The sequence below is a fragment of the Urocitellus parryii genome, chromosome 11 (assembly GCF_045843805.1).
Source record: "Urocitellus parryii isolate mUroPar1 chromosome 11, mUroPar1.hap1, whole genome shotgun sequence".
NCBI lineage: Eukaryota > Metazoa > Chordata > Mammalia > Rodentia > Sciuridae > Urocitellus > Urocitellus parryii.
The window spans coordinates 1-23,492 of record NC_135541.1 but is presented as its reverse complement, the minus strand read 5'-3'; the positions used below and the strand labels follow the sequence as shown (position 1 = coordinate 23,492).

General features: G+C 60.0%; 1 protein-coding gene across 6 annotated transcripts; it reads right to left on the bottom strand.

The window, feature by feature from the left end:
- Positions 1-350: 350 nt before the first annotated feature.
- Positions 351-18,572, bottom strand: Samd11 (sterile alpha motif domain containing 11). Of its 6 annotated transcripts, none has more exons than XM_077790996.1 (14): positions 18,511-18,572; positions 16,378-16,469; positions 12,617-12,798; positions 12,008-12,058; positions 8,424-8,548; positions 5,461-5,562; positions 5,090-5,224; positions 3,223-3,391; positions 2,189-2,304; positions 1,939-2,017; positions 1,356-1,864; positions 1,041-1,165; positions 698-808; positions 351-608 (listed from the first exon to the last, which is right to left on the bottom strand). In XM_077790996.1, exons 2-14 carry the CDS (start codon positions 16,447-16,449, stop codon positions 363-365), a joined length of 2,022 nt encoding a protein of 673 aa, XP_077647122.1. In that variant the 5' UTR covers positions 16,450-16,469; positions 18,511-18,572; the 3' UTR covers positions 351-362. The 6 variants fall into 6 exon arrangements, with proteins under 6 accessions (XP_077647122.1, XP_077647117.1, XP_077647120.1 ...); XM_077790991.1 differs by lacking the exon at positions 18,511-18,572 and adding an exon at positions 17,551-18,458; XM_077790994.1 differs by lacking the exon at positions 18,511-18,572 and adding an exon at positions 17,551-18,458 and having other exon boundaries at positions 1,470-1,864.
- Between the last annotated feature and the right edge of the window lie 4,920 nt (positions 18,573-23,492).

Below are 23,492 nucleotides of genomic sequence, written 5' to 3'. Positions count from 1 at the left end.
AGGGCAGTAGACAGTGGACAGGGCTTTATTGTCACAGCACGACAGACCAGATGAACCAAGAGCTGTGCTGACCTGGGCAGCAAGAGCCAGCCCTATGCAGGAGGCTGGTCCTGTTGCCAGGTCACGGCAGCCTGCTCCAGAGAGGTGGCTCCCTGGTTCCTCTACTCCTTTGTCTTTGGTTTGTCTGTGGACCTCTGCATTCACCCCCAGAAAGTTTTTGAAAACTCATTCAGTCCTTTTAAGTCACATTTTTTCCTTTTAAAAATTCTTGGTGTTTCTGCATCCAAAACTGAAAGGGAGAAAGCTGTGGGGGAGGTACCACTGCATCCTGTGCTGGGACTGTGGGCAGCCTGCTGGCCAACTCAACACAGAGACTGGGTGGCATCTGGGGCCCCTGGGAGTATTGCTACTGTTCCATTCTCTGGCTTGGGTGAGGCTCGGCTAGTGGGTGGGTGGCTCCCCCCATAGGGGGAGTTGGCTGTTGGTGGGGACAGGGGCTGCTCTCTGGAGGTAAGCTCCTGTTCAGGAGCCTGCAGGGTTGGCGGCTGCAGAGGCAGAGCCACAGGGAAGCTGGCCATGTAGAAAACTCGGCCCAGGCGCTTGGCCACCTATAAAGAAAAGCCTGGATGGGTGCCTGCCAAGGACATTGGGTGATTTCAGAGAGCCTTTATGCCCTCTGCCCACTGTCCATGCTTACCTGGGCCCGGATCTTGAGGGCGGGCCCCAGCTTCAGCCCCATAGTCGTCAGCAGGTGCTCCTCTGTCAGCAGGGGCAAGGTCTCCCCATCAATTCCTTGTTCTCTGAATACCTAGAGCAGGGATAGGGTCAGGCCTATCAGTCCCGCCCAGCAAAGGCCCAGAGAGCAGCCAGGGAGAGTAAGCAGGCTGTGTAGCTTTCAGGGAGTGGTCAAATGAAGGAGTCCCCTTTTGCTTTGGGCAGGGGCCAGCATGAGGCAGGAGCAGGTGGGGCTGAGGGGTATAGGGAAGGGAGAGGAGGGCAAGTGACAGGCCCGCTGTGCGCCCAGGACAGCTCTGCCTCACCGGAGCATACTCCCCACAGCCAGACAGGCCCCCAATGAAGCTGCAGACATCATCCACAGTCCACTTGCTGACGTCCTCAGGGGATGTGGCCGCCTCCCCGTCAGCGAAGAGTCCCCCCATGGTGCCTAGGTGTGAGTGGGTGTCACTAGGGCTTTGTTCCTCCCATCCCATACCCCCACCAGTCTGCTGACCTTTGCTTGCCTTAGTTGCTTAGAGACATGCAATCCATGACTTTTAAGATTTTTCTGTGGAGGCCCTGCACCCCCTCCCCGTGCAAGACCTCCAAGGGTGGCTGGCCTGGGTCTCCACACCCACCTGTGTGGAAGTATGGGCTGACCGAGTAGGGGAAGCCCAGGGACAGAGGAGGGGGCAGGGTGGAACCCGAAAGAAGCCCCTTTCCCTCAGTGCTGGTCCCTCCTAGGGCTTGACCTGGGGTGGAGCCCCGGCCCCCTGTCGGTGCTATCTCCAGGTCCTCTCCATCTGAGTCCTTGGGGGGCTCTTCTGAGACATCTTGAGCCCAGAGCCCAGATGCTGTTGTCTCCTTGGATTCGCTGGGCCGAACTGAAGCAGAACTAGGGCCCCCCTTCCGAGGTGCTCTGCCAGCAGGCTCCCGGGGCGAGGTTGGAGGCTCCGGACCAGAGACACCCTGTGAAGGCAGGGCCAGAAGCGGCGCGGAGCTATGTTTCAGCACCAGCATGGCCCCGCGCCTCTGCAGCTCCTCTGTGCTGTCTGGGGCACGCAGGGCCGCTTCAGGCGCCAGCAGCTGCGGCCGGTGTGTGTTCTCCAGCTCTTTCTGGCGAAGCAGCTCCGCGGACATCTCTAGCCTAGGCCAGGAGTAGTAGGATCAGCTTGAGCGCTAGTGCCACCCACCTCCCCTCCCGGCTTTGGCCGCACCTACCGGGCCAAGTTCTGTTTACGCAGGAGCTCCTGCTGCCGGGCGAGCATCTCCGCCTGGGCGGGGGGCAGGAAGCTGTACCCTGGGGAAAAGGGACAGACCAGGGCCAAGTGGTCAAATGGTGCTGGCCTGATGAATTGGCCCTCTGCACCACCTTGGTCCGTCCTCGACATTAATGGGCGACCTTACAGGACCAGTTTCAAGGAGCGTGCCCATAGGATATAAAAGACGTGCACACCTGCCTATTCCTTACCTGGAGTCTGGCACAGAGCCGATGGCACCCCCAAGAAAGGGGGCCTGAAATGGGAGCCCAGAGCGATGTGGGGGGCATTCTGGGGCGACAGCAAAGGGGGCGGCTGCGACAGCTCCCTGCAAAAGGCAGGACTGAGGGGCGTGCGTGGCTTGCCCGGCCCCCTCCGCGCCCCGGATTCCCGTAACCACCTCCAAGCGCATCCCCGTCGCCGCTAATTGCTGGCCCTGCGGGCGGTCGATGTGCCGCTCGTTATGGCTCTGGGTCGAGCGCTGCCCCCGCTCTCGCCCCCGCCGGCGGCGCCAATTAATCTCGGAGGAGGCGCTGACCCGGCGGGCCGTGGCGACTGCAGCGGTAATTACCGCGCGGGGCCCTCCTCCCCGTAGCGGGCCCCGCGCTGCCGGGGGCACGAAGCGTAATTAGCCGCAATCCGGAGGCGGCGGCAGCTGCAGACGCCGCGCTCGGCGGCGGTGGGGGGAGGGGGTGCGCCCGGCTGGAGACGGCCTGCTGCGGGGGGGGGGGGGGGGCCTATCCCTGAGCGCCTCCCTGCTCTCTACAGGTCGCCCCCTGTCCCCGCCCGCCCGGGAGGCCGTCTCCCCAGACCGCTAGTGTGTCTGAACTGGCGAAGCGGGCTTCCCTCCTCCCCCAGTCCTAGTCCTCTGGCCGACCCCTCCCGACTGACTTTGGGCTGGGTTTCCAGACTTCCAGCCGCTCTGCCTTCTGCTCCCCCAACCTCACCCCCCCTCACTGTCCCAGGGGCACCTGGATTTTGCTGGTTCCCAGTTGCTCAACAAAGAAACAAGAGTGACCCTTCACATTCCTGCCCAGGGTTGTTGGCACCCAGGTACATACTGCCCTGGAAATGTTTTCCTGGGCCTCTGCCCAGCTCAGCCGGCCTCAGGAACTTTTTGCCCAACAGACCCTAAACCCAAAGCTGGCAATACCCACATGACTGTGCAGCTGCAATCGGGGAGTAGTAAGTGGGTGGAAGGTGCAGGCTATGGGGCCTGCAGAAGTCAGATACCAAGCCCCAGTACCTCTCTGAGAAGGACGGGGCAACAGCTGGAGCTGGAGCCGTGTTCTCCCGGTGCTGAGCCAGGCCCTGCTTCCGGCGCTGACCTGCTGTAGATGAGGGCAGGTGAACTTCCAGGCCACTGGGACTCCTCAAAGCTGCAGCTGCTACCTCCTGCCGGACCCTCAGGAGATCTGGGGGGTGGGGGGGTAGGGGATGGGCAACAGCAGCGACCCTGAGGCCCAGCCTTCCCTGGACTTCTCCCCTCATCCTAGTGAGCACAGGACACTGGCCAGGGGAGCCCAGGAGAAAGGGAACCAGGGGCCCACTTCCACACCATCCCTGCTGTGTGTCAGCCCTGATGTCAGTCACTGGGGCAGAAGGAGCAGCCCCAGGGCAGGGGAGACAGGTTTGCAGGAGGACCTGGAAAAAACGTGTGGTGGGGGGAAAGCCCAGTGCTGGTATGCAAGGCTGTGGAACCTGAGGCTGGAGCCTTGAGGGGAGGGACTGTGCACAGATCCATGAGAGCATAGACCAGTTCCTGGAGGTCACTGTGACAAGTCTAGGAGTGGGTCTCCAGACTCCACCAGGTGACCGCCTCCTAGATGGGAGGCAGGAAACTGAACCTGTACACGTGGCCACACCAGCATACGCCAACATCCACATCGATCATCCAGCAGTGGTTGCATACAGTCAGCATCCAGCAAGACCACACCAGGCCCATGCATACGCGTCCTTGCAGGCACACCGGCCACAATCTCTGGACGCCGGGACATGCAGTGGTTTGATGCACTGTGCTCCTGCCCAGGGCCACCCCCCTTTGCGTAGCTTTGCCGCTGAGCCGCCGCCTCTGTTTATAAATTAATTACCCGAAAAGCGGAGGTGGGTCTGCCCTGGGCTGGGTGCCAGCCCGCAGAGCCTAGCCGGCGCGGCCGCCCGCGTCGATCCCAGCGGGGCCCGCACCCCCGCCCTCCAGCCCGCGGTCGCAGCTATTTGCAGCCGGCTCCTAGGCTGGGCGGCGCGCACCATGATTGACAGCAGCTCCCTGGCGGCCGCAACCACGCTCCCTCCCCCACATAGGCCAGCAGAGCCGGCCCCAGGCAGGGCAGGGAAAGCAATTAAAAGGGAAGATTTTTAAATTATTAACATTTGGTGAATTATTCAGACTCTTGGTGGCTAAGCCGCCCTGGGGGACGGTGCCTTGTGCAAGGAGAGGAAATCCTGCCCCTTCACCGCACCCCATCCACCTCCTACCATAAAAGCCAAGTTCACCTAGCAGGAGCCTAGCCTGTGAGGCTAGAGTGCAGCTGGACAGGTATCTGACTGCTCCCTGGGCTATGACCACAAGGGACAGAGCAGACCCAGTGAGTGGAGAGGGGCAAGAGCCTCATCCCAGCCTCCAGCTGGGCCTCTCTTGGCATCCAGGAGGCCATGGTGGCCAAACACAGCTGCCTCTTAGTCCTGTGTTTCTGGGAGGCTTGCCCCCCATGCAGGACAAGGATCTGGCACTATTTCAATGTGACCACAGGTCAGCGTCCACTGACTTAAATTTGTGCACCAACTGCTGTGGGAGTCAGGAGAATGGGCACAGACCACAGGGTCTCCTGGATAGGGGGCAGGTAGGCTTACTCAAGCCCCTACCCCTTCCTCTCACCTGGGCTCACCCCTGAGTAAGCTGTGTGCATGCCTGGAGGGGATCCTGAGAATGTGATGAAAAGTGGGGACTTGGAACAAGACCTGGGGCAGCCAGGCCTCATCGCCTACCCACAAAGGGCTGGGGGTCACTGACAGATCCAATCCTGGTCTTGATGTCAGCAGCCAACACCCTCTTCTGGGGTGGAGAGGCAACTGAGAGTGTACACAGGTGGGGGGCAGGTGGGGAGGGCACATACCATGGCTGGGGAGGCCCAGGTGGTAGAGACGCTGTGGTTCCTCGAAGCTGCCAGCCTCACTGAGAGCGGAAACCAGCCGGCGGTAGTGGTCCTCAGGCGCCATGCTGGGTCGCAGCTCTGGCAGCAGCAGAGCCTCTGCGTTGGGGTAGCACATAGGGAGGGGATTTTCCTTGAAATACTACCCAGGCGGAGAGACAAGTCGGGAAGGCACACCTCACCCTAAGTCTAGGACCTTCCACCCCTGCTTCGAAACCCAAGTCCCTCCTCTGTGCACACCTGCCCCTTTTGGAAGGTCTAACAACACTTCCAAGCACTCAGTTACTGCTTCCTCCTCCAGTGACCTGTCCCTCCTCCCTGGGTTGGGCTCCCACCTCGAGGGTACTCAGACTCAGACTCGCTTCGGGCCTTCTTCTCTGAAGAGCAGTCACTGGTGACGTGCGGGGAGCAGCCCAGTCTCTTGCCTCGCAAGCCACCTGCAGAGGGTGGAGTGAGCCACACCCAGTCTCAGGGACTGGAGAAGGAGGCAGGGAAGACCAGGTGGGGAAGACCCACCCCTGCCCCAGCTCAGTCTAGTGAGCCCCAGTCCCCTCCACTCAGGAGCATCCTGGGTGCTGGTGGGCAAGGCCTTGCCAGCCCTGGGTCCCAGGCTTCCACCTGGTGAGCCCAGCTGGCAGGAGGACATCATGACAGGTATGGAGCAAGGCAAGGTAACAGGGCAGCCCTGACCCTGGGCCCCAGGCTGCATTTGAATAGAAGTGATGGGTGCGACACGTGACCATGACTGTGTCCCCACGGGCCTCTGGCTGCCCCTGACCAGCCAGTCCATTCCCATGTGTGCTCATGAGCCCACCTCAGCTTCTCCTGGAGAACAGAACTACCTTCCCTTTCTGAGCAGGGCTGGGGTGGGCTGTGCAGGTGCTGGGGAGGAGAGTCAGTCAGGAAGGCACATGTCGCTCCCCACACCAGGGGTGTGCTCAGGGGGTCCCTCCTCTCTGCGCCAAAAGCCCAGACCCTCCTCTTTCCTGCACTCAGCCTTGGCAAGCACATACCTGCCCAGCCAGGCTCTGCACTCCAAGGGTCACCCCTGGACAGCTGACCTGCCCTACACAGACCCTAGGTGCCTGGCTCCTGGTCTGCCTATTCCTATACTATCCCCTCTAGAGATCACATCTCCACATCAAAAGCTGCACACAGGGCTGGGGATGTAGCTCAGTTGGTAGAGTGCTTGCCTTACATGTAAGAAGCCCTGGGTTCCATCCCCAGTACCATAAAAATGAAATGAAAATAAAAGCCACACACATCTATAGGTCCGTCTCCAAACCTGTCCCTGCACCCGCAAGCTCTGCTTCCTCCTGGGGACCCTGACATCAGGGGGCCCTGCTGATAGCAGGTCATCATCCTGGCCTCCAGGTCAGACCCAGGGGGCGGGGATGAGGGCTGCTCCTTGTGGAACTCAAGCCTTTCATGACACCTTGGTACTTGGGGGTCCCCAACCTGTGCCCCCAGGAAGCCCTGCTGTCAGCTCGGGAGCCTAATTCCTTTTCCTTATTCCTTTAATCTGTCATTTTTATCAGGCTAGGGAAGTGCGGCGGCAGCCAGAGCACCGATCAATCTCCACATTACAGCTGACAGAATGGTGCTAATAACTTATTGATCTCAGCCACCTCACTGCCACTGGTCTAGCTGGCTGGCCCCAGGCCCTGCCCCAAAGACAGGGGGCAGTCCCCACTGCCTGCATGAGGGGTCAGGTTAGACAGACCCTGTAGGACAGATGGAGGGCACTCAGGTGCACATGGGCATCACGAGCTGCATGTCAGAGTCCAGCAAGCAGGAGGGCACCCCGAGCGCACCAGGCAGGGAGTGGGTCTTGCAGCCTCTCTCCACACCTGCTGCCCATCTCCTGCTCCCTGTACCTGCTCAGGGGTCAGCAAGGGTAACCTCTGCAGTCTGTTCCCTGTTTCAACAGTGGCAACTCCCGCCTCCTTGCTGGGCTTCTCTGCTCCTGGGGAGCTTGAGAGTCACAGCCTGGGGGAGGTGATACTGGGGTTGGAGTGCCCTGCAGTGAGACCCAGCCTTGTAGCTGCCTTGAGGAGACTGCATAAGCTCCTCAGTCCTCTGGGATCCTTCCTGTCCAGGGCCCAGGAAGCTGTGGCTAGAGGGACACCCCCTTGGGCCACAGGAAGGAAGTAGACATGGTGACAGGTAAAGACCCCTGCAGGGCCCAGAGGAAGCCCACGGGAAGCTGCAGACCTGGCAGGTCTGCGCAAACACACACACACACACACACACACACACACACACACACACAGCATCCTGGCTGCTATGCACAGCATGTGACCTGCACTCACTGTAGAGTGCGGAGGGCTACCTGGCAGGGTGAGCAAGCCCTGCAGGAGACACACAGGGCACATGCAGGTCTGTGTACCTGAGGAGGTTGTCCATAGGCAGGAGAGAGCCTGCTGCCTCAGAACATCTCAATCACTGAGGGGCTCCCTCGGCTCCGCCCGATCGATGGGGCAATTAGATTTTATCAGCCTCTCCTCAGCTACCTCCAAAGCAGCTCCAGAAGCAACCCCCACCCCCATCCACAAGGGCCTTCTGGGCTCATGGGGGCTCTGTTGGGAGTATCCAGGGTGGTGGGTGATGCCCACCCTGCTTTCCCAGAGCAGGAGCCATTGTCAGAAACAACCCTGTCCAGGGTCCATGTGACAAGGCCCCTGAGGTCAAGTTGTGCCCACTCTTGGCGGTGGCATCTTGCAACTCCTCATGACCTGCTCCGTGGGAGACTGCCTGGGTCCCCAAGCTGCTCTCTCCCTCTGAGTTCCTGTTGCCTCCAGGAACCAGATCTCCTTGGTGGCCCTGGAAGCTCCTGGGCCAGCGCCCTCTTGGCCTACCTGAAGCGGTCCAGGCTGCAGGGGATGGGCCCTTTCCCTCCCAGGACCCCTGAGAAGCAGGACCAGGCCGACATGCCTGTGGGTTTGGTGGGAGGTGGGCATTGGTGGGAGGTGAGCTCTGGAAGGTCTTTGCCTGTGCCTGTCTTGTGAGGAGGGGGTGGCTGGCCTCGAAACTCCAAGCCCACCCCAGCAGCAGCCAAGCTGGAGCCGCCCTCGGCCGCCAGTCTGCCTGACTGGCTGGGATTAACACAATTACCATCACATGGAGCCCCAGGGGACAGCCGGCCTCACACCTCCCGCCTCCTCTGCTGGCCTCCCTGGCTGCCCGCCAAGGCTTCCAGAGCTGCTGAACAGACACAGGGAGGGTGGCTGTCCCTAGGCAGAGCTGCTGTGGCCCTGGCAGCCCCATCATCACCCTCAGGACCCAGGGGCCTCCTCACCTGTGGGTCCCAAGCCAACCTCCACACTGCCTCTCTGGAATTCACAGCGGCTCTGGTGCTCGGGCATAACGAGGTGGCGGCTTCGGTGCACACTGGATATGAGTGTGGGAAGGTCACTGTCCTGGCTGCAGCAGAGCAAGACAGAGGATGGAGCCATGAGCCTCGGCAGTGCCACCTGATGAGCATGAGGACAAGGGTGCTTGGGGCTGAGGACAGCGTGCACTGAGCGTGGTGATGTGTGCGCTTACCTCTGTGGGCTTGGGCTGCCGCACCTACGCACACTCAGCAGGCAGGCCAAGAGAAAGCAGGGACGTGGCACCTGGACCCCACTCCAGCACCCAGCTGGTCTGTGCAGAGCCAGAGCAGCCCCTCCCACCTTCCTCTCTCCAGAGAGGCAGTGCTGTGCTCGGCTCCCTGCCTCAGAGGGAGGACAGGACGGCCTGCTGTCTCACAGGACAGACATAGAGAGGGCACACTGTCACCCATGTGCTGCCAGCTCTGAAGCAAGCACCTGGCACGTGCCACTTTGGTTAAAACTTGCAACACCCTCTTGGGGCCCTCATTTCTCCAAATCAGGAAACTGAGGTTCAGACCAAAGTCCCGTAGATAAAAAGATCTGCCCTGGCCGGCTCAGGACACCTGTGATCCCCAGGGTGCACCCAGGCCTGGCCTTGGAATCACCCTGCATGTGATTCTTTGTCCCTTCTCCCTCCTGCTGAGCCCTCACCCACAGCCCCAGAGAGAAGAGGGAGGAGAAAGTGGGGGACCCTGGGGTTATGTGAGCAACCCCATCATCAACAGAGAAGGAGGGGACAGGAAGTCAAGGCCAGCCAGAGCAGGGGCAGGGAAGCCCAGTGCCCCCAGCAGTGCCCTCCCGGCCCACCTGTGGTGGAGCAGCCTCTTCAGCAGCACTGACACTAGCAGAGCCTCCTCACAGTGACCTAGGAACCGACCCTGAACCTTATTAAATAGCCCCCAGCCCCCAGCCTGGGCTGGCAGGAGCCAGGCTAATCCAGGGCCAGGCCCTAAGCAGATCAGTTTCAGCACCAGATACCCCGGGGCGGCCCCAGAGCCCCTAAGAGACCCAGATGTAGGTTCTCCCCCACCCCATGAAGGCGGGAGGCAGGTGGGGAGTAAGTACTTTATGGGATTATTCTCACGAGGCTCATCCCCCATCATCCTCACTGATGTGGGATGTTGGACAGAACTGCTGTCCTCAGCATGGGAAGGGGCCTGGGCTGGCCGGGTACAGGGCTGCAGCTGCCATGGAGCTGCTCCCCACCGTGCACCGGACACTTCCTGCTTCCAGGGACTGGAGAGGTGAGCACAGTAATTTCCTGTGAGCCCTGGCCTGGACCCCCAGCAGCACCTGCATCTGGGACCAGCCTCAATGACAGCGATCGGCTCAGTCTCACTTGGGGGTTACCCGGGCTCTCGAGGTGCAGGCCCATGGGGGCCACCCTTGGCTAGACAGGACCTGCCCTTGCATTCCACACCCAAGTCCCTGCCTTGGGGGTTCATTCCTCAGGTCCCAAGATGGGCCAGTCCTGAAAATCTGTTCTGGTCACTCAGTTACTCACTGAACAAATTATGCTGGGTTCATTTAAAAAAAATGCCAAGAGACTCACACACAGGCTGAAGAGTTGAGAGCTCTGCACCTGTCTTCACAGTGTGGGGCCACTACACACAGGCAAGGCCTCAGCAGGCTGCTGTGGCACGTGGGGAGGAGACTGGGGCAGGGTCAGGAAGGCTGCAGGGAGGGTTGTGAGGAGGCCAGGAGAAGGGCGAGACCCGACTCCCCCCTGAGGGCCTCCCCACCCCACCAGCTGGGGGCCCTAGAGGGTCAGGGACCTAGAAGGCCCTTCTGGCCAGCCAGGCTGCAGGGGCATCACAGGGCAGAGGGGCCCTGGGCCTCTGCTTGCAGCCAGCAGCAGGCATCCCCAGCAGGACTGGTCAGAAGGACGAAGAGGACAGACAGATGCAAGAGGCAGACAGACCAGTGAAGAGTGGCAGACAATGGGGATGGACAGACAGTCGGGATGGGACAAAGACAGTTGGTGACCCAGTGTGAGGCAGCTGGCGGTCCACAGCCTCCTTGTCCAGACACTGGGGGCTGTTAGCAGACGGGATATGATGGGCTGTTAGTCCTCTGGGGTGTGCTCTTCTCCAGAACTGTAACCTTCCCTTTAATGAAATCCAGAAAGTCATCCTTGCCCCTCTGGATCCTCTGTGGGACCAGGGTCTCCACTAATGCAGGCCTGCTTCCTCCCAGGCACGGCCCAGGCTGCAGCAGCAGTACTGGTGAGAACTCAGCATGGGACTCCTGGGGCCTCCCCGCACCCCAAGGCCAGGTGTACCCCAAGGAGGTGCAGGTCCGGAGGGGAGGCACAGCCATTGGGTTTCCCTGCAGGCCTTGCTGGCAAATTTATCCTGTAGCGTCCAGAGTAAAAGGCTCATAAAATGTCATCAATGTTCATGACGGTTCATAAAAATGATCAGTTGAGCTGGCAACTCCAAAATGAGGTGGAAATAAGTTTAAAGATGTTTTTATTGTAATTCGGCTCCAGGATCCAGACGTTCTTGAAGACATAAATAATGACACCTCTGGCAGAGATCCAGGACAAGCTGCCTTCCTGCAGCTAGGCCGGGGAGGCCAGGCACCCACAGCTTGAATCATAAGAGGCTCTCCCTGCCCTTGGTGCCCACTGCTCCCCATCAGGCCCTTCCTGTGGTGCTCTCCTCGAAGCCCCAGGGAAAAACTTGGCCCCAGTAACCAGAAACCAGCCCCTGCCCCTTGGGAGCAGGAACTGGGTCCCTGACACCTGACCCCTCCTGGGGGCTTCTTTTTTATCCTCTATGTCTTGGATTCACAGGCCCCAGCCTGTTTCCATAACCCAAATCCATGTGAGGAAACCCCAACCTGCCAGGGTCCCCAGAAGGATCTTTCCAAAACACAGACCTGGTCACTCCCTGCTCAGGAACTTTCTGTGGCTGGCTCAGCTTGGAGAACAAAGCCCAACTGGTCCAGCGGCTAAGGTGCAGACCTTTTAGCATCCCATTGAGCCAGACCTGCCAAGTTCCCATTCTCCTCCCTTCCAGCCCAGCCTTCATCCCTCCACAGCTTTGCAGACCACCTTTTCCCAGTGAACTCCTATGCATCCTTCAAGAACCTGCTCACACATCACCATTCTCCCTCCTGGTGGGTCTCTGGGAGGGTGAGAGGTGAAAATCACAGCCTCATCTTAGAGCTGTTGGGCTCCAATGGACAGTCCAGTGGTGAGGGTCATAGCATGCTTTGTCTCCACGGGTGGGCTGTCTAGAACCTGCCCATGCTGTTGAGGCCTGCCACAAGTCTGCACTTGGCTGAGATGGGCCTCCTGATCTCAGTTGGGCACCATGCCACCTACCTTCCAGGCCAGGTAAGGACACACATCCAAACCAGCCTGGCAACTGCATGGCCCACACTGGCTCACACTGACTGGGACAGAGGACAAGACAAAAGACCATGGGTAGAGGAGGGAGGCAGGGTGGGTGGGACCCAGGAGAAATGGCAACAGCTGCCTCTGCCCAAGCCAGGCTCCTACCTGCAAGATGTCTCTCGGAAGGAGATGTTCACATCCCAGTGGGTGTGGACTCTACCGGGAGAGAAAAGAGGGTCAGTGGCTCCATTACTGGCACCGAGACAGCAGCGGGGTGTGGGCCTGACTCTTAACATCCCACCAGCCAGAAGCCAGGGCAGTCATGAGGGTGGCACCTCATGCCCAGTTCAACCTGGTGGCAGCTTCCACTGAACAAACCCAGGGCTTGAGATGCTCTGGCCTCCCAGAGATGAGGAGGAGGAGCAGGCTGAACAGCCCCGGGCCACACCAGGCACCACAGCCCCCACCATCCTTACTCACAGACACCCCACCCCTAAGTGCTGGCAGGAGGCCCATATCAGGAAACAAATTTCTGGGAGGTGGTGGGTGTCAGCCCAGGTGGGTACCGGACCTTGGGTCTCTCTGCTGGCCAACCTCTACCCAGAAGTGACCATGGCATGGCTGAGGCAGAACAAGGTGCCAGGGCGCCAGTTCAGGAGAGAGGACAGCCTCTGCCTGCACCCCCGCCCCACAGCAGCATTCCAGAAGACCCCTGGTCTTGGTGCCCCCTTCCACAGGAGCCTGAGCCTCCCGGCCCAGATCTGGAGTAAGTACCTTCTCTTCATGATCCGGACGTGCGGATCATCCTCCTGCTTCAAGCCTGGCTGCTGTCCACAGGCTGGGCCACCTCCATCACTGTCACCATCACTGGCAGAAAAGCTGGGGTTCCGTTCCTTTTTCAGGGAGCGTGCAGGGGGCAGGGCCACTGTCCTTTTGTCCGCCAGCCGCCCCCGGTTCTGGGCAGGAGGAGGAGAACGTTAAGGCTGGGCTAGACATCAGCCTCCTGGGCCTGGGCCAAGGCCCAGAGGCCTCATTGCTGCAGGCACAGCCTGTGAGGACAGCAGAGTGTGGGCTGTTCTGCCTGCCCAGCCTGAGTGTGGGTGCCCACCCTGTGGCAGGGAGCCCTGGGGATGCCTGAGCTATGACCCTCAGCTCCTTCCCTGGGTCCCCAGAGTCTTCCAGGATTGTGCATACAGCCTGGGGCAGGGATCAAGGCGCTGGTCCTGGTGGGTGTGCAGTCAGGGAGCAGGTCCCTCTAAACGTGTCTGGCTGACATCCCATCTCCTCTGTCAGTCCTGAAAACTGACAGCAATATCAACAAGCAAAGTCACTTTTCTTTTTCTTTTGCAGTGCTGGTGAAACTAGGGCCTCACAAAACACTCTGCCACTGAGCGGCAGCCCCAGACCCTCTTTGCTATTTTGTTAGCACCATGAAGAGCCCAGCTCAGGGGAAGTCTGTCTGAGACTGCTGGTCCCTTGCAATCTGCAGGCCTGGGAGCCACAGGCTGCCCGAGAGCACTGACAGCCCTGACCCTTTGTTCCCCAGCCCTGATGGTTCATTTCTCTCCTCAGCGTCCCCCCTGCACCATGTGTAAGTGTGTGGTGCTGTGTATGCTCAAGCTTGGAGCTCGGCACCCAGCTCACACATTTCTGCACAGAGCGGTGGACATGAGTGTGTGGCCCCAGTCCTGGTATTTCTCTACCCTTCCTGGCTCCAGGTCCTGCTGCCCCAGGGAAAAGAAAAAAGTCATTGATTATTTTCCAGTGTACAGAGGTTTTTTCTTACTTGGTTAAGAGGCTGCTGGCTCAGAGGCTGCATGGGCTTTCAGAGTATCTACTTTCCTCTCCTGCTCAGTCCTCCCATTGCCAGAAAGAGTTGATCCTCACCACACCCATGAGCTTAGTGAGGAAGGGGTCAAGGAGGGTCCCTGCCCCAGGTCATCCAGGATCCTGAGGTGGGCTGCTGCATGGAGTCCTGTCCTTGCCAGGACGCTTCTCTTCAGATTCAGCACCACATCATCTCCGGACGCCTGGCTCTGCCCAGTTCAGTGCTCCCTCCCCCAGCTCTGGGAGCCACAGTATCCCCCACACCTGCCCTCACACATCTGCTGGGGTCTGCCCAGGATACCCTGCTTCCCTCTGTAACATGGTGAGTGAAATAGACCCAGCAATATAAGAGCACATGGCATGGGGCCAATGGGTTTTCAGGGCCAGCCCACAGGATGACCGGGTCCAGTGACAGCAGAGCGCAGGGAGACGGCAGTGGTGAGTGCCCACCTATGTCTCGGCCTCTGTCAATCCATAGGTTTGGTATCATTTTCAACACCCCTTGGCCCATGGCTCTGCCTTGTCCAGCCTGCCAAAGCCCAGTGCCAGGCATCTGGAGATGAGCTCTGCCCTTCTCCTCAGTCACCTTTCAGCCTTAGGTGAAATACTCTCATGAAAAGAAAAGGGGTATTTTCTCAGAGCCACCTGCTTCCCCTCTTTTGTGGCAGAAATACTCCCATCCAAACAGAAAGTAGAACCCAGACTAGGAGTAAACATCTCTCTGCCTCTCATCTGTGGGAAGAGAAGAGGGGGACACAGAGTCTATAAGACTGCTACTTGGAAGGGGGCCAGGACCGGCTGGCTGGGAAGGAGCCCAGGCTATATGCCAGTCTTAGCCCCATGAGGCACAGAGCTGGGCACAGCATCTTCCAGTCCCTGGTATGCCCTGAAAGCACCCTGGAAGGATAGGTCTGGGGTGGCTCTTGGGGGGAACTCTATGGGGGAGCATGCTGAGAACCCAGATGGCCACTCTAACCCGGTCCAAGGATGGGGAACACATGCCCCCCCATACATCGGAGACTTAGCTCCCCACTGCTCAACAAATTTGAGAACCTGGCTCCTAACCAATAATTGACCCTTTCTGAAATGGTGAGAGGGGGTTCCAGCATGCACAGTCACATGCACACCATGTTCTACCCCTGGAGTATCTGTGACCATGAAGTGCACACACCTTTGAAACTGGCCACAAGGGTGGGTGGAGACAGCCTCTGTGCACCAACAGGTTGGGGCTAGAAAGGGGATCCATGGAGATACCTCCAAGGAAGCGGCCAGGCACAGAGAGGCAGGCAGGCCCAGGTCTGAAGCGCCCTTCACTCAGGGCAGATACCAGGGAGCTTCAGAAGGGCAGCAGTCCATCCCTCTCTGAGCTTCAGATTGCCACTTGAGGTGATGCAGATGTTGAGCTCAGGCCACCCTCTGCCCTTCTCTTGTGGCAGGCCTCAGGGGTGGCAGGTTGGAAACTGTGGGGCACTCCCATCCAAACAGAAAAGAGAACCCAGACTAGTCTGAGGTGGGCACCCAGAGGATCCCGTCCAGTTCCAGCTGCCTGAAGGGGTGCCACGATGGAGAGGGACTTCAATCTTTTGCCCAGTAGGTATGTGACAGCAAGCAAAAGGTGTTTCTGCACACCTGCTTGGGGAGCTCTTGTACAGGTGCCCTGTGCTTCTGCAGACTGAGTGTGTAGAGCGGGCGGCTTGAGGCTGTGACTGTGCAGACCAGGTGTGGGGCTGGGCCTGTGGCTCTCCTTCCCCTGCCAGCATCCATGTGTCCAAGATTTCCAGCCCGCTCAGCGTGCACCCTGCAGAGCCCACAGGGAAGCCAGGACACCCCACCACCCGGTCAAAGGAATAAAGCCAAGGTGGCAGCCTGGGCCCTCTCAGGACCACTGGTACCTCCACCCCTCCTGCTCCTTCCTGTAAGAGGGGACTGCTGGGTGGACCTAGGAACAGCAGCCTCCACCCCCCATGTCCCTAGAGGTACCCCACAGGGGGAGCTTCCTCTCTAGAGGCAATTTCCTTTTCAGATCAACCCTCTACTCCTCACTGCCTGGAGTCTCATACCTGCTCCCCAGGCCAGTGGGAGGCCAGAGATTGTCTACCCTGGGTGGGGTTCTTGCTCTCTGGACACCTACAGGCAAAGACCCTGCCCCAGCCAGGCTCCATGTCATGGACCCTCCGAGGTCCAGACCCTTGCAGGGCAGCACTTCAACATTAGGAGCACCCAGACACACACCACTCAGGCTCAAGCCTGGGGATAACCCAGATGTGCAACCTCGCCAGCTAACACTGTTACACCTCAAAAGAGTCCTGCCCCAGCACCCAGCACCTCTCTCTGCTGAGCCAGATGACTTGGTGATCTCCAGACCTGGGACAGGGAAGTCCCCAGGCCCAATGAATGACAGTAACAGTGGGAAGACCCTGGAACCTGGAAGGCTGGAGAAGTAGCTCCAAGACACCCCTGAGGGAGGCTGCTCAAGAACAGGCAGGACCCGCCCTTCATCCAAACAGGAGAGGATCCTGTGACCCAGGATTCCCACCCATTCCCAGGGACGGTCTGGAACAGCACAAAGCAACCCCACCCACCCCATCTGCCCTGGGAGGATTCCCTCCAGCCTGCCAGAGGGCTGAAGTTAGGACTCCCAATCTGAGAGATCACCAGGCTCTCAGGGGAGTCCAGAAACCCCAACCCAGCTTATTCCCAGGTCTCACCACAGGCGAGGATATTCGACAGCCGGGGCAGTCGCAGATTGGAGGATGCACCTGCAGAATTCCCTTGGACATAAGCGTCTTCAGACTTTTTCCTGTGAGGAGAGCCGAGCACAGCTGGTGAGGGGCAGTCAGGGCATAGATGGAGCCTCTGGGGCGCAGTCACCCGCAAAGCCAGTCCCCACTCCCGGAAGGTGTATGCAAGGCACACCAACCTTCCAAACCCACTGTCGTCCAACTTCGGAGCCTGCTGCCCGCCCCACCCTCGCGGACGAGGAGGGGATCTGCTGGGCTCTGAAACTCAAATCCTGGGCGAGGCCCTCCCCTGGTGGAGGGCGGCTTCCTCTCGGCCCTGGCGCCCCTCCTCCTGCCCCACCCTCTCTTAGCCGGTCCCGCCCGAACTGTGGCCGGGCAGTGGAAGGTCGAGCTGGGGAACTGGTGAGCCGCGGCGCGGTCGCGACCCAGGCCTGCGTCAGTCCCCAACGCAGGAAAGGGCAGCCACTGCGCAGCCTTGAACTCCTAAATCAAACGCTACCGGGTCCCAAACTTCCCAAGACCCTCACGCGCAGACGGTCGCCGCGCTTATCAGGTGCCCCCGATCTGGCCCCCAAAGGTGTACTGTCGCACCTTTGGAGTCACCATCCAAACGGGCTGCTCCAGGTCTCGCTGACACTGTTCCAGTTCCGCGCGCCCACGCCCCGCCCCACTCCCGCGGCCCCACCTACCCGCGCAGCCCCAACCAGTGTGCACTCGCACCCCGGCCGCACGTGCACCTCTCCACTCGAGCGGGAACCAGTGGCTCCGAGCCTGGGGAGGGAAGGCGTCCCTCCCAACCCGTCTCCCGACTTCCTGTAAACTTCCTCTGGGCCTGAAGGCCCAGGGGCTTCACAAAGACCCGCCGAGCTGAGGGAGCCCCGCTCCTGCGTAGCTCGGGACCCCAGCACTCTGTGACCCGAACTGGGAGGACAGTGGAGGCCGAGGGCGCTCTGCGGTGTCCACTGAAGCAACCGTGCGGGGCAGGCGGGGTGTGTGTGGGTCCCTGCCGCAGCTCTGGAGCTGCAGCGCCCTCTCTGGGCCAAAACCAAGTCTCCCCAGTGCAGAGCGAAGGGCTCGGACCCGCGGGTCCCGAGTAGCGAAGGAGAGGGACGGCGGCTGGCGCCCCCTCGGCGGCCGCACCTTTGTGGCGGATGCTGCGCTTCCAGTCCTTGGCCGTCTCGCGGCCGCTGACGAACTGGAACTCGTTGGGCGTGAGCCACTCTCCGCGGTGGCGGATGGACGGGCCTTTGCTGCCCTGGCAGAGTTTCCGTACGTAGAGCAGAGCACGGTTGGCGCCGCACTCCACCTCGATGCACGGCTCACCGTTGTCCAGCAGCGGCTGGAAGTCCGCGGCCGCAGCGGCCGAGAGGAGCTCGAGGGCTACTGGGTCTCGGGGCAGGTGGAGGTGCGGCGTGGCCTCGTGCAGGCTAAGGTAGGCGCGCGAGGGCCGGAGTGGTGGAGCCAACAGTGCTTCATAGCCTGCAGCCGAGGCCGGCAGCGAGGCGGCCGGGGGCAGAGCTGCCGCGGCGGGCAGCGGGGCCAAGTAGCCCGGCAGCGGAGGCAGAGGCAGCGCGGCCAGGGTCGGGTGGAAGGTGGCCAGGGCCAGGGCCAGGTCCTCGCGGCCCGGGAGCTCCTTTTTGACCGCCGGCATGGCGCGCGGGTGGCCCAGCAGCCGGCTCTCGGTCGCCGGCGCAACTTATTTTGGCCCTGGCTGGAGTTGCGTCTCCGCCGGCCCTGAAGGCGCCTGGCCGCGCTTCCACCCGCCGCTACTGCGCCCTGGCACCCGAAGCCGCCGCCGCCGCCGCGCTGCCCGCCGGGCCGCCCCCGCCTGCTACCCGGCCTGCTGGAGGGGTCTCGGCGGACCCAGACATGGTGTGGCCGGAGCTGCTATTGATCACAGACCGACTCGCCCTGCGCCGCAGGTGCCCCGCGCTGGCGCTCAGTGGGGCGTCGGGAGTCCACTGGAGCCCGCGCCCTGGGGCAGTCCTGCTGCCCGCTGTGCAGGGCAGTGAGGAGTCGCGGAGTCGCCAGGCCCGCTCCCCGCCCTGCCCGGGGGTCCCAAGCTCCCGCCCCGCCCCGCCCTGCTGCCCAGCCGCGCACCCGCGTCCACTGGCGCGCGCCCGCCCGGCGGGGACTTGGGAGACTCCCGCCGCCGCCGCCGCCGCCGCCGCCGCCACAACTTGGCCCATTTAAACAGCCCCGGCGCGGCGGGCGGGCGCGGGCTCCAGCGGGGGGTGCGTGACGGTCGACTGAGTTTGTGAGGCGGGACAGGGCTGCACCCCCCTCCCCACCTCGGGTCAGAGCAAAGAGAGGGAGGGAGACCCTGGGGAATGCACGCGAGCCAGATGGGGCACCAGGTCACTATTGGGTCTCAGGCTTGAGTTTGGGACCCCCTGTGGGGCAGCTTGGTTGGTGGCGGGTGGATGATCCAGCTTCCCTGGCCCCTCCAGTGTGTGAGCCTGTGGCTCTGGGTAGGAGTGTTTGCAGGGTGCTTCTCTTCGTGTACAGAGTGTGAGGTTGTGGATTTGTGGAGAGTTTGAGTTCTGTGCAAAGGATAGAAATTTCCTGTAGTGCACTTGTTCACTCTTGAGGGTTTTTTTTTTTTTTTTTTTTTTATCATCATCCTCATTTTATAGAATGGGAACCTGAATCAGAGAAGCCAAGGAAGCTCCTGATGACACACAGCTGTTTTAAATCTAGGATGTCTGCTTTCAGGACAGTGTCAGCCATGGCGTGGGGCAGGAGTAGTTGACTGAATCAGAATGGGGATGAGGAAGGTGAACAGCTGGCAAAATGAGTGCGCACACCACTACATTCTGTCCCCACTAGGAGGGGGTCTGAGAAAGAGGCTTCTGATAGTCCATGCCCACTTAGGCATTCTGGGGGCAGGTCAGTCTGCCTTCTGGTTAGCTCCCCCACCCCACACACCATTCTGCATCAACTTGGAGTTTCTTTTTAGGAAAAGAAACTGAGAACTGCCCTGGAGCTTGGAGCTGGTTAGAGTGACTTGTCTTTGGTGTGTCATGTTAGATGCACCAGAAAGTGGTCTCACATCCCAACACAGAATCCCAGCCCTGTCCCTGACCCCCTGAGACACTCCAGCAGGGCATCCCTGGGAGCCTCAGGTGGACCACAGGCCTGTTTGCACAGCGCCTTCTAAAAGGGGAGAGAGGCCTGGGTGGGAGTGAGGGACAGCTCACCATCCCCTTCTGGAGCAGACACCAGCCCAGCTGGGCTTGGAGTGGACCACTTGGTGACCACTGTGCTTCTGTTACCAACTCACCCACAGCCAAGGCACCAGCCGGGCCCACACTGACCTGGGAGTGAGGTCTGGGTGGGATGTGCTGTGCTTAGACCAAGAATGTGGCATGCCTGTGCCCCAAACCTCCCTCCTGCCCCTTCAACTGAGGCTACTACTGGTATATCATCTGCTAGGGTCTGGGGCCAGGTGGGGACGTGGCTTACCCCTCCTTTCTTTATTACCTTGGGGCCCCTCACCCCCTCCTGCAGCCTGGACACCACCCCCTCTTTCTCTAAGGCACAATCTGCCTCCTAAGAGGCCATCATGATGGTGGGTGGGTGTGCCACACCGGGAGAAGGCTGGCCTGCGTGTCCACTGCCTGTCTCGGCAGCCCTGACCCTACTGCCGAGGACTGGAGCTTCTTATGTCCACCTCCACCAGTCCTGGCCCTCACTCCATGGTTTGAGAAAGCCCAGGCTCACACTGGTCCTGTGGTGGCGGCAGGGCTCCCTTCTATCCCCCCCCTGCCCGACCCCCACCCCCCAGCAGGTTCGTCTGGCTCAGCATGTGTTAGGAAGATAGGAGGACCTCTCTTTGGGTTTCTGTGTGGTCTGGGGACCAATCCAAACCCCAGGCCAGTCTTCCCCAGGATTTCTTCCTGAAACAAACCCGAGATCGTCCAAAGCTGGGGGACCAACACCTCACCAGCTTCACAGAGGGGAACAATCCCAGGGTGGTCCTGGGAAGCAGAGTGTCTGGCCCCAGGATGGGATCCTCACCCTTGACCTCACACTCAGGTACATCTGTGTCCTGGTCTGGGGCACTGGGCCTCACCTTCCTCTGGGCTTCTCAGGCAGGAGCCCAGGACTGAATTTTGGCTCCGGAATCGTCCCAGTCAGGCAGTCCGGACCGGCGGGTAAGACGGCGGCAAAAGCCAAAGCCCCACCTCCAAACCCGCGAGGCCCCGCCCGCCCTCCACTAGGCGCCACACCGTCGCTGCTCCAGGTTCCCCCGCACTGGGCCCTCCGCCGCTGGGCCGAGGCCGGAGCCGCCTCTGCCGCCGCCGGCAGGGGGAGGAGGGTCATAAATAACCCGCGGGCAGCGGTGCAGACTGTGACCCGAGACGTCCTGGGGGAGTGCGGGGGCGGCCGTCAGCACTTCTGCCCCCAACCCCACTGCGCCAGACTTGACCCATCCTGGAGTGCCTGCCTCTTAAAGCCCCCTTTTTATCCATTCCTTCATCAGTCAATCAACCATTTATTGAGCGCCAGATGTGGTGTAACCCCAGGAAGAGACTACCCAGAGAAGGGGTTGTGGGAAGAGGGATGCAGAGGAAGAGTGAGAGCACAGGTGTAGAGTCGGAGGAAGTGCGGGTGGGCAGAGTCCTGGCCTGCCTCCCAGCTTCTGCCTGAGCTCACCAGCTTCTTCAGTGAGGGGGGTGCTGCCTGGGAGTGCACCCAGACCCACCAAGAACAGGGGGACATGCAGGGACTGAGCTTATGGGCCACAGGTGTGGCTGACACTGAGCTATGAGGAAGCACACCTGTGTACACAGCTGCCCAGCCACCCACAAATGCATGCATGCTCAAAGACATACAAAGAGCAACCACAGATGTGTCACACCCATGACTTTCTGTGTGCCAGCACAGTAGCTGCTGAGCCTGTATGCATCGGACAGGTTCATGGAGCACACAAATCCTCAAATGCTTCCCACAAGCACCAACACAGACAGGATGCGTGCTCAGAGATACAGATCACAGATATCCCAAGACTGGGACTTGAAACACAGGCACAGATGGACCCAGGTCCACATGTTCACCTGCCAAGGCAGGGTGTCAGGCACAGGTGACACCCAGTTGGTTGCACTATTGGTCTAGAAAGAGTTAACCTGGAAGGTCAGGGGTTAGAGGTTAGCCAGATGAGGCTCCCTCAGACATTCCTGCAAAGTAGCTAGAAACTTCTGGAATGTGGCCTTTTCAGACCTAGGGAGAGCTGCCCTGCTGGGACACCTGGGAAGCTAGCTGTGAGCTGAAAAGAAGCCATGCCTTGGCTCTCAGCATGCAGGAAGGTGTTTTGGGGCTATCCACTACCTTAGTCTCTGCCACTTAAAGGAACAAAGAGAGAGGGCCTGAGCTCAGCCTCACCCCACTCCTGTGGCCATGCAGTTGGTGTCCAGATGCACACATGCAGGAATTCTAGCAGGCACCCACAGCGCCCTGTACTGCTGGAGTGACGTTACCTGTGCAGTGACAGTCATATGTCATGTTCAAGGGTGTCAACACAGGCAGTGACCAGACACAGGCACAGTGATGCACAGGTGCTCAGCACTCCTGACTTCACCCTCAAGGCATCACAGAGGCCTCTGCTCCTGGCCTGGCAGCATGGGCCTAATCCTCTGTCACCAGTGGATCTGTACACTCGGCCCTTCTGGAGAAGGGACAGAGATGCCTGTTTCTGACCACATGGGGGCAGAAGCAGCCCCCATCTTAGGGCAGTCTTCCTGGTGCTGTGGTCCCACCGGAAGGTAGACTCTGTTGGGGAGGCTGAAGCAGGTGTGCAGAGCCTCAGACCCTCCTGCAGCAGCTGCATGACCCAGTCTTCTCTGCCCTTCTTGGGACCTTACTTTCCCATCTGAAAATGAGAGGTGGGCTCAAAACCCACCTTCTAAAGCCTTCTTTAAAGAGGTGGGCTCAAAACCCACCTTCTAAAGCCTTCTTTAGCTTGGGGTAAAACAGTCAGCAGAGCAGCTATGGGAGGTGGGAGCACCAAACCCCTGCACACCCTAGACACTTTCCTCTGTAAATGGATCTGGAGCGCAGAAACTGAGGGGCTCCCATCAACTCTGAGCCAAGCAAAGGGAAAGAAATGAGTTCTCTAGTGCCCCCTGAGGCCCCCAAATCTATCTCATCTGTCTCTCACTGAGATAGATGTGAGGGTGGTTTATATTCTTCTCCTCCCTGCAGACAGTATGGCCACACTTGGGCCCAGTCTGGATACTAGAGCATACACAGGGGTGCATGGGAGCAGCTGCTGTCCTGCAGAGTGGATGCGGAGGCAGGGTGCAGTTCTCTCCCTCAAGGCTCAAATGATTGTAGAAATGTTGTGCACCCTCAGGGCCACCAGAGCTAAGTAGCACACAGGCCTTAAGTGCAGTCTCACCCACTCCATGTCCCAAGGGTGTGTCAGCAGGGGTGGAGTGAGGGGCCCCATGTGCTCATGTGTGTCAGTGCTGCGTGAGGGGTGTTCGTGTGCTTATGTGTGCCTGCCCTGTCCTCCTGCCATTCACTTTAGCTGACACTCAGCACAAATACGGTGTGAAGGCCTCAGGGACCCGTGTTCCTTACTCTGGGAATCTGGGCCTTCTTTGGTCCACCCAGCAGTGCTGGTTAGAGTTCACTCTGTACAATTCACAGGCCCTGTGAGCCCTCGGGCCAGAGCCCACCAGGAAGTCCTGATAGGGGCACTAGGCTATGCTGTCTGCAGAGCTTTGGGGGCAGAGGTCATCCCCAAGTGGGGAGAGGAGTGGGTGCAGGTGGGGTCTCTGCCAGACTGCCAGGTGGAAACAAGAGGACATCTGGGCAGTTCCTTCACAAAGAAAACCTTGGGTGGGATGTGCTGAATCATCACGGATGGTGCTGGAGGGAAAAGGAAAGGGCTAGAAGGGGTCAGGAGGTCAGCTGCTGCTCTGACTCACCTGAGAGCCCCCTCAGCTGTTCAGGCTGCAGGGTGGATTCTCAGTGCTGGGTAGTGGCTTTCCTGACACACCCTGGCACATGGCAGCTACCAGTGTCTTAAGGACTGTCCATGGGGCAACCCAATGTGGCCATGGGTGGGTCCAGCT

What these genes read in the sequence shown, in the direction of transcription:
- Samd11 (XM_077790991.1), bottom strand. Translation starts at nt 18,061, where the DNA reads ATGCCGGCGGTCAAAAAGGAGCTCCCGGGCCGCGAGGACCTGGCCCTG. An exon ending in TGAGTCTGAGTACCCTCGAG is followed by an intron (nt 5,225 to 5,460) that starts GTGGGAGCCCAA and finishes ACCCCAACGCAG; the next exon opens with AGGCTCTGCTGCTGCCAGAG. An exon ending in GGCTCTGTGCCAGACTCCAG is followed by an intron (nt 2,018 to 2,188) that starts GTAAGGAATAGG and finishes CCTTTTCCCCAG; the next exon opens with GGTACAGCTTCCTGCCCCCC.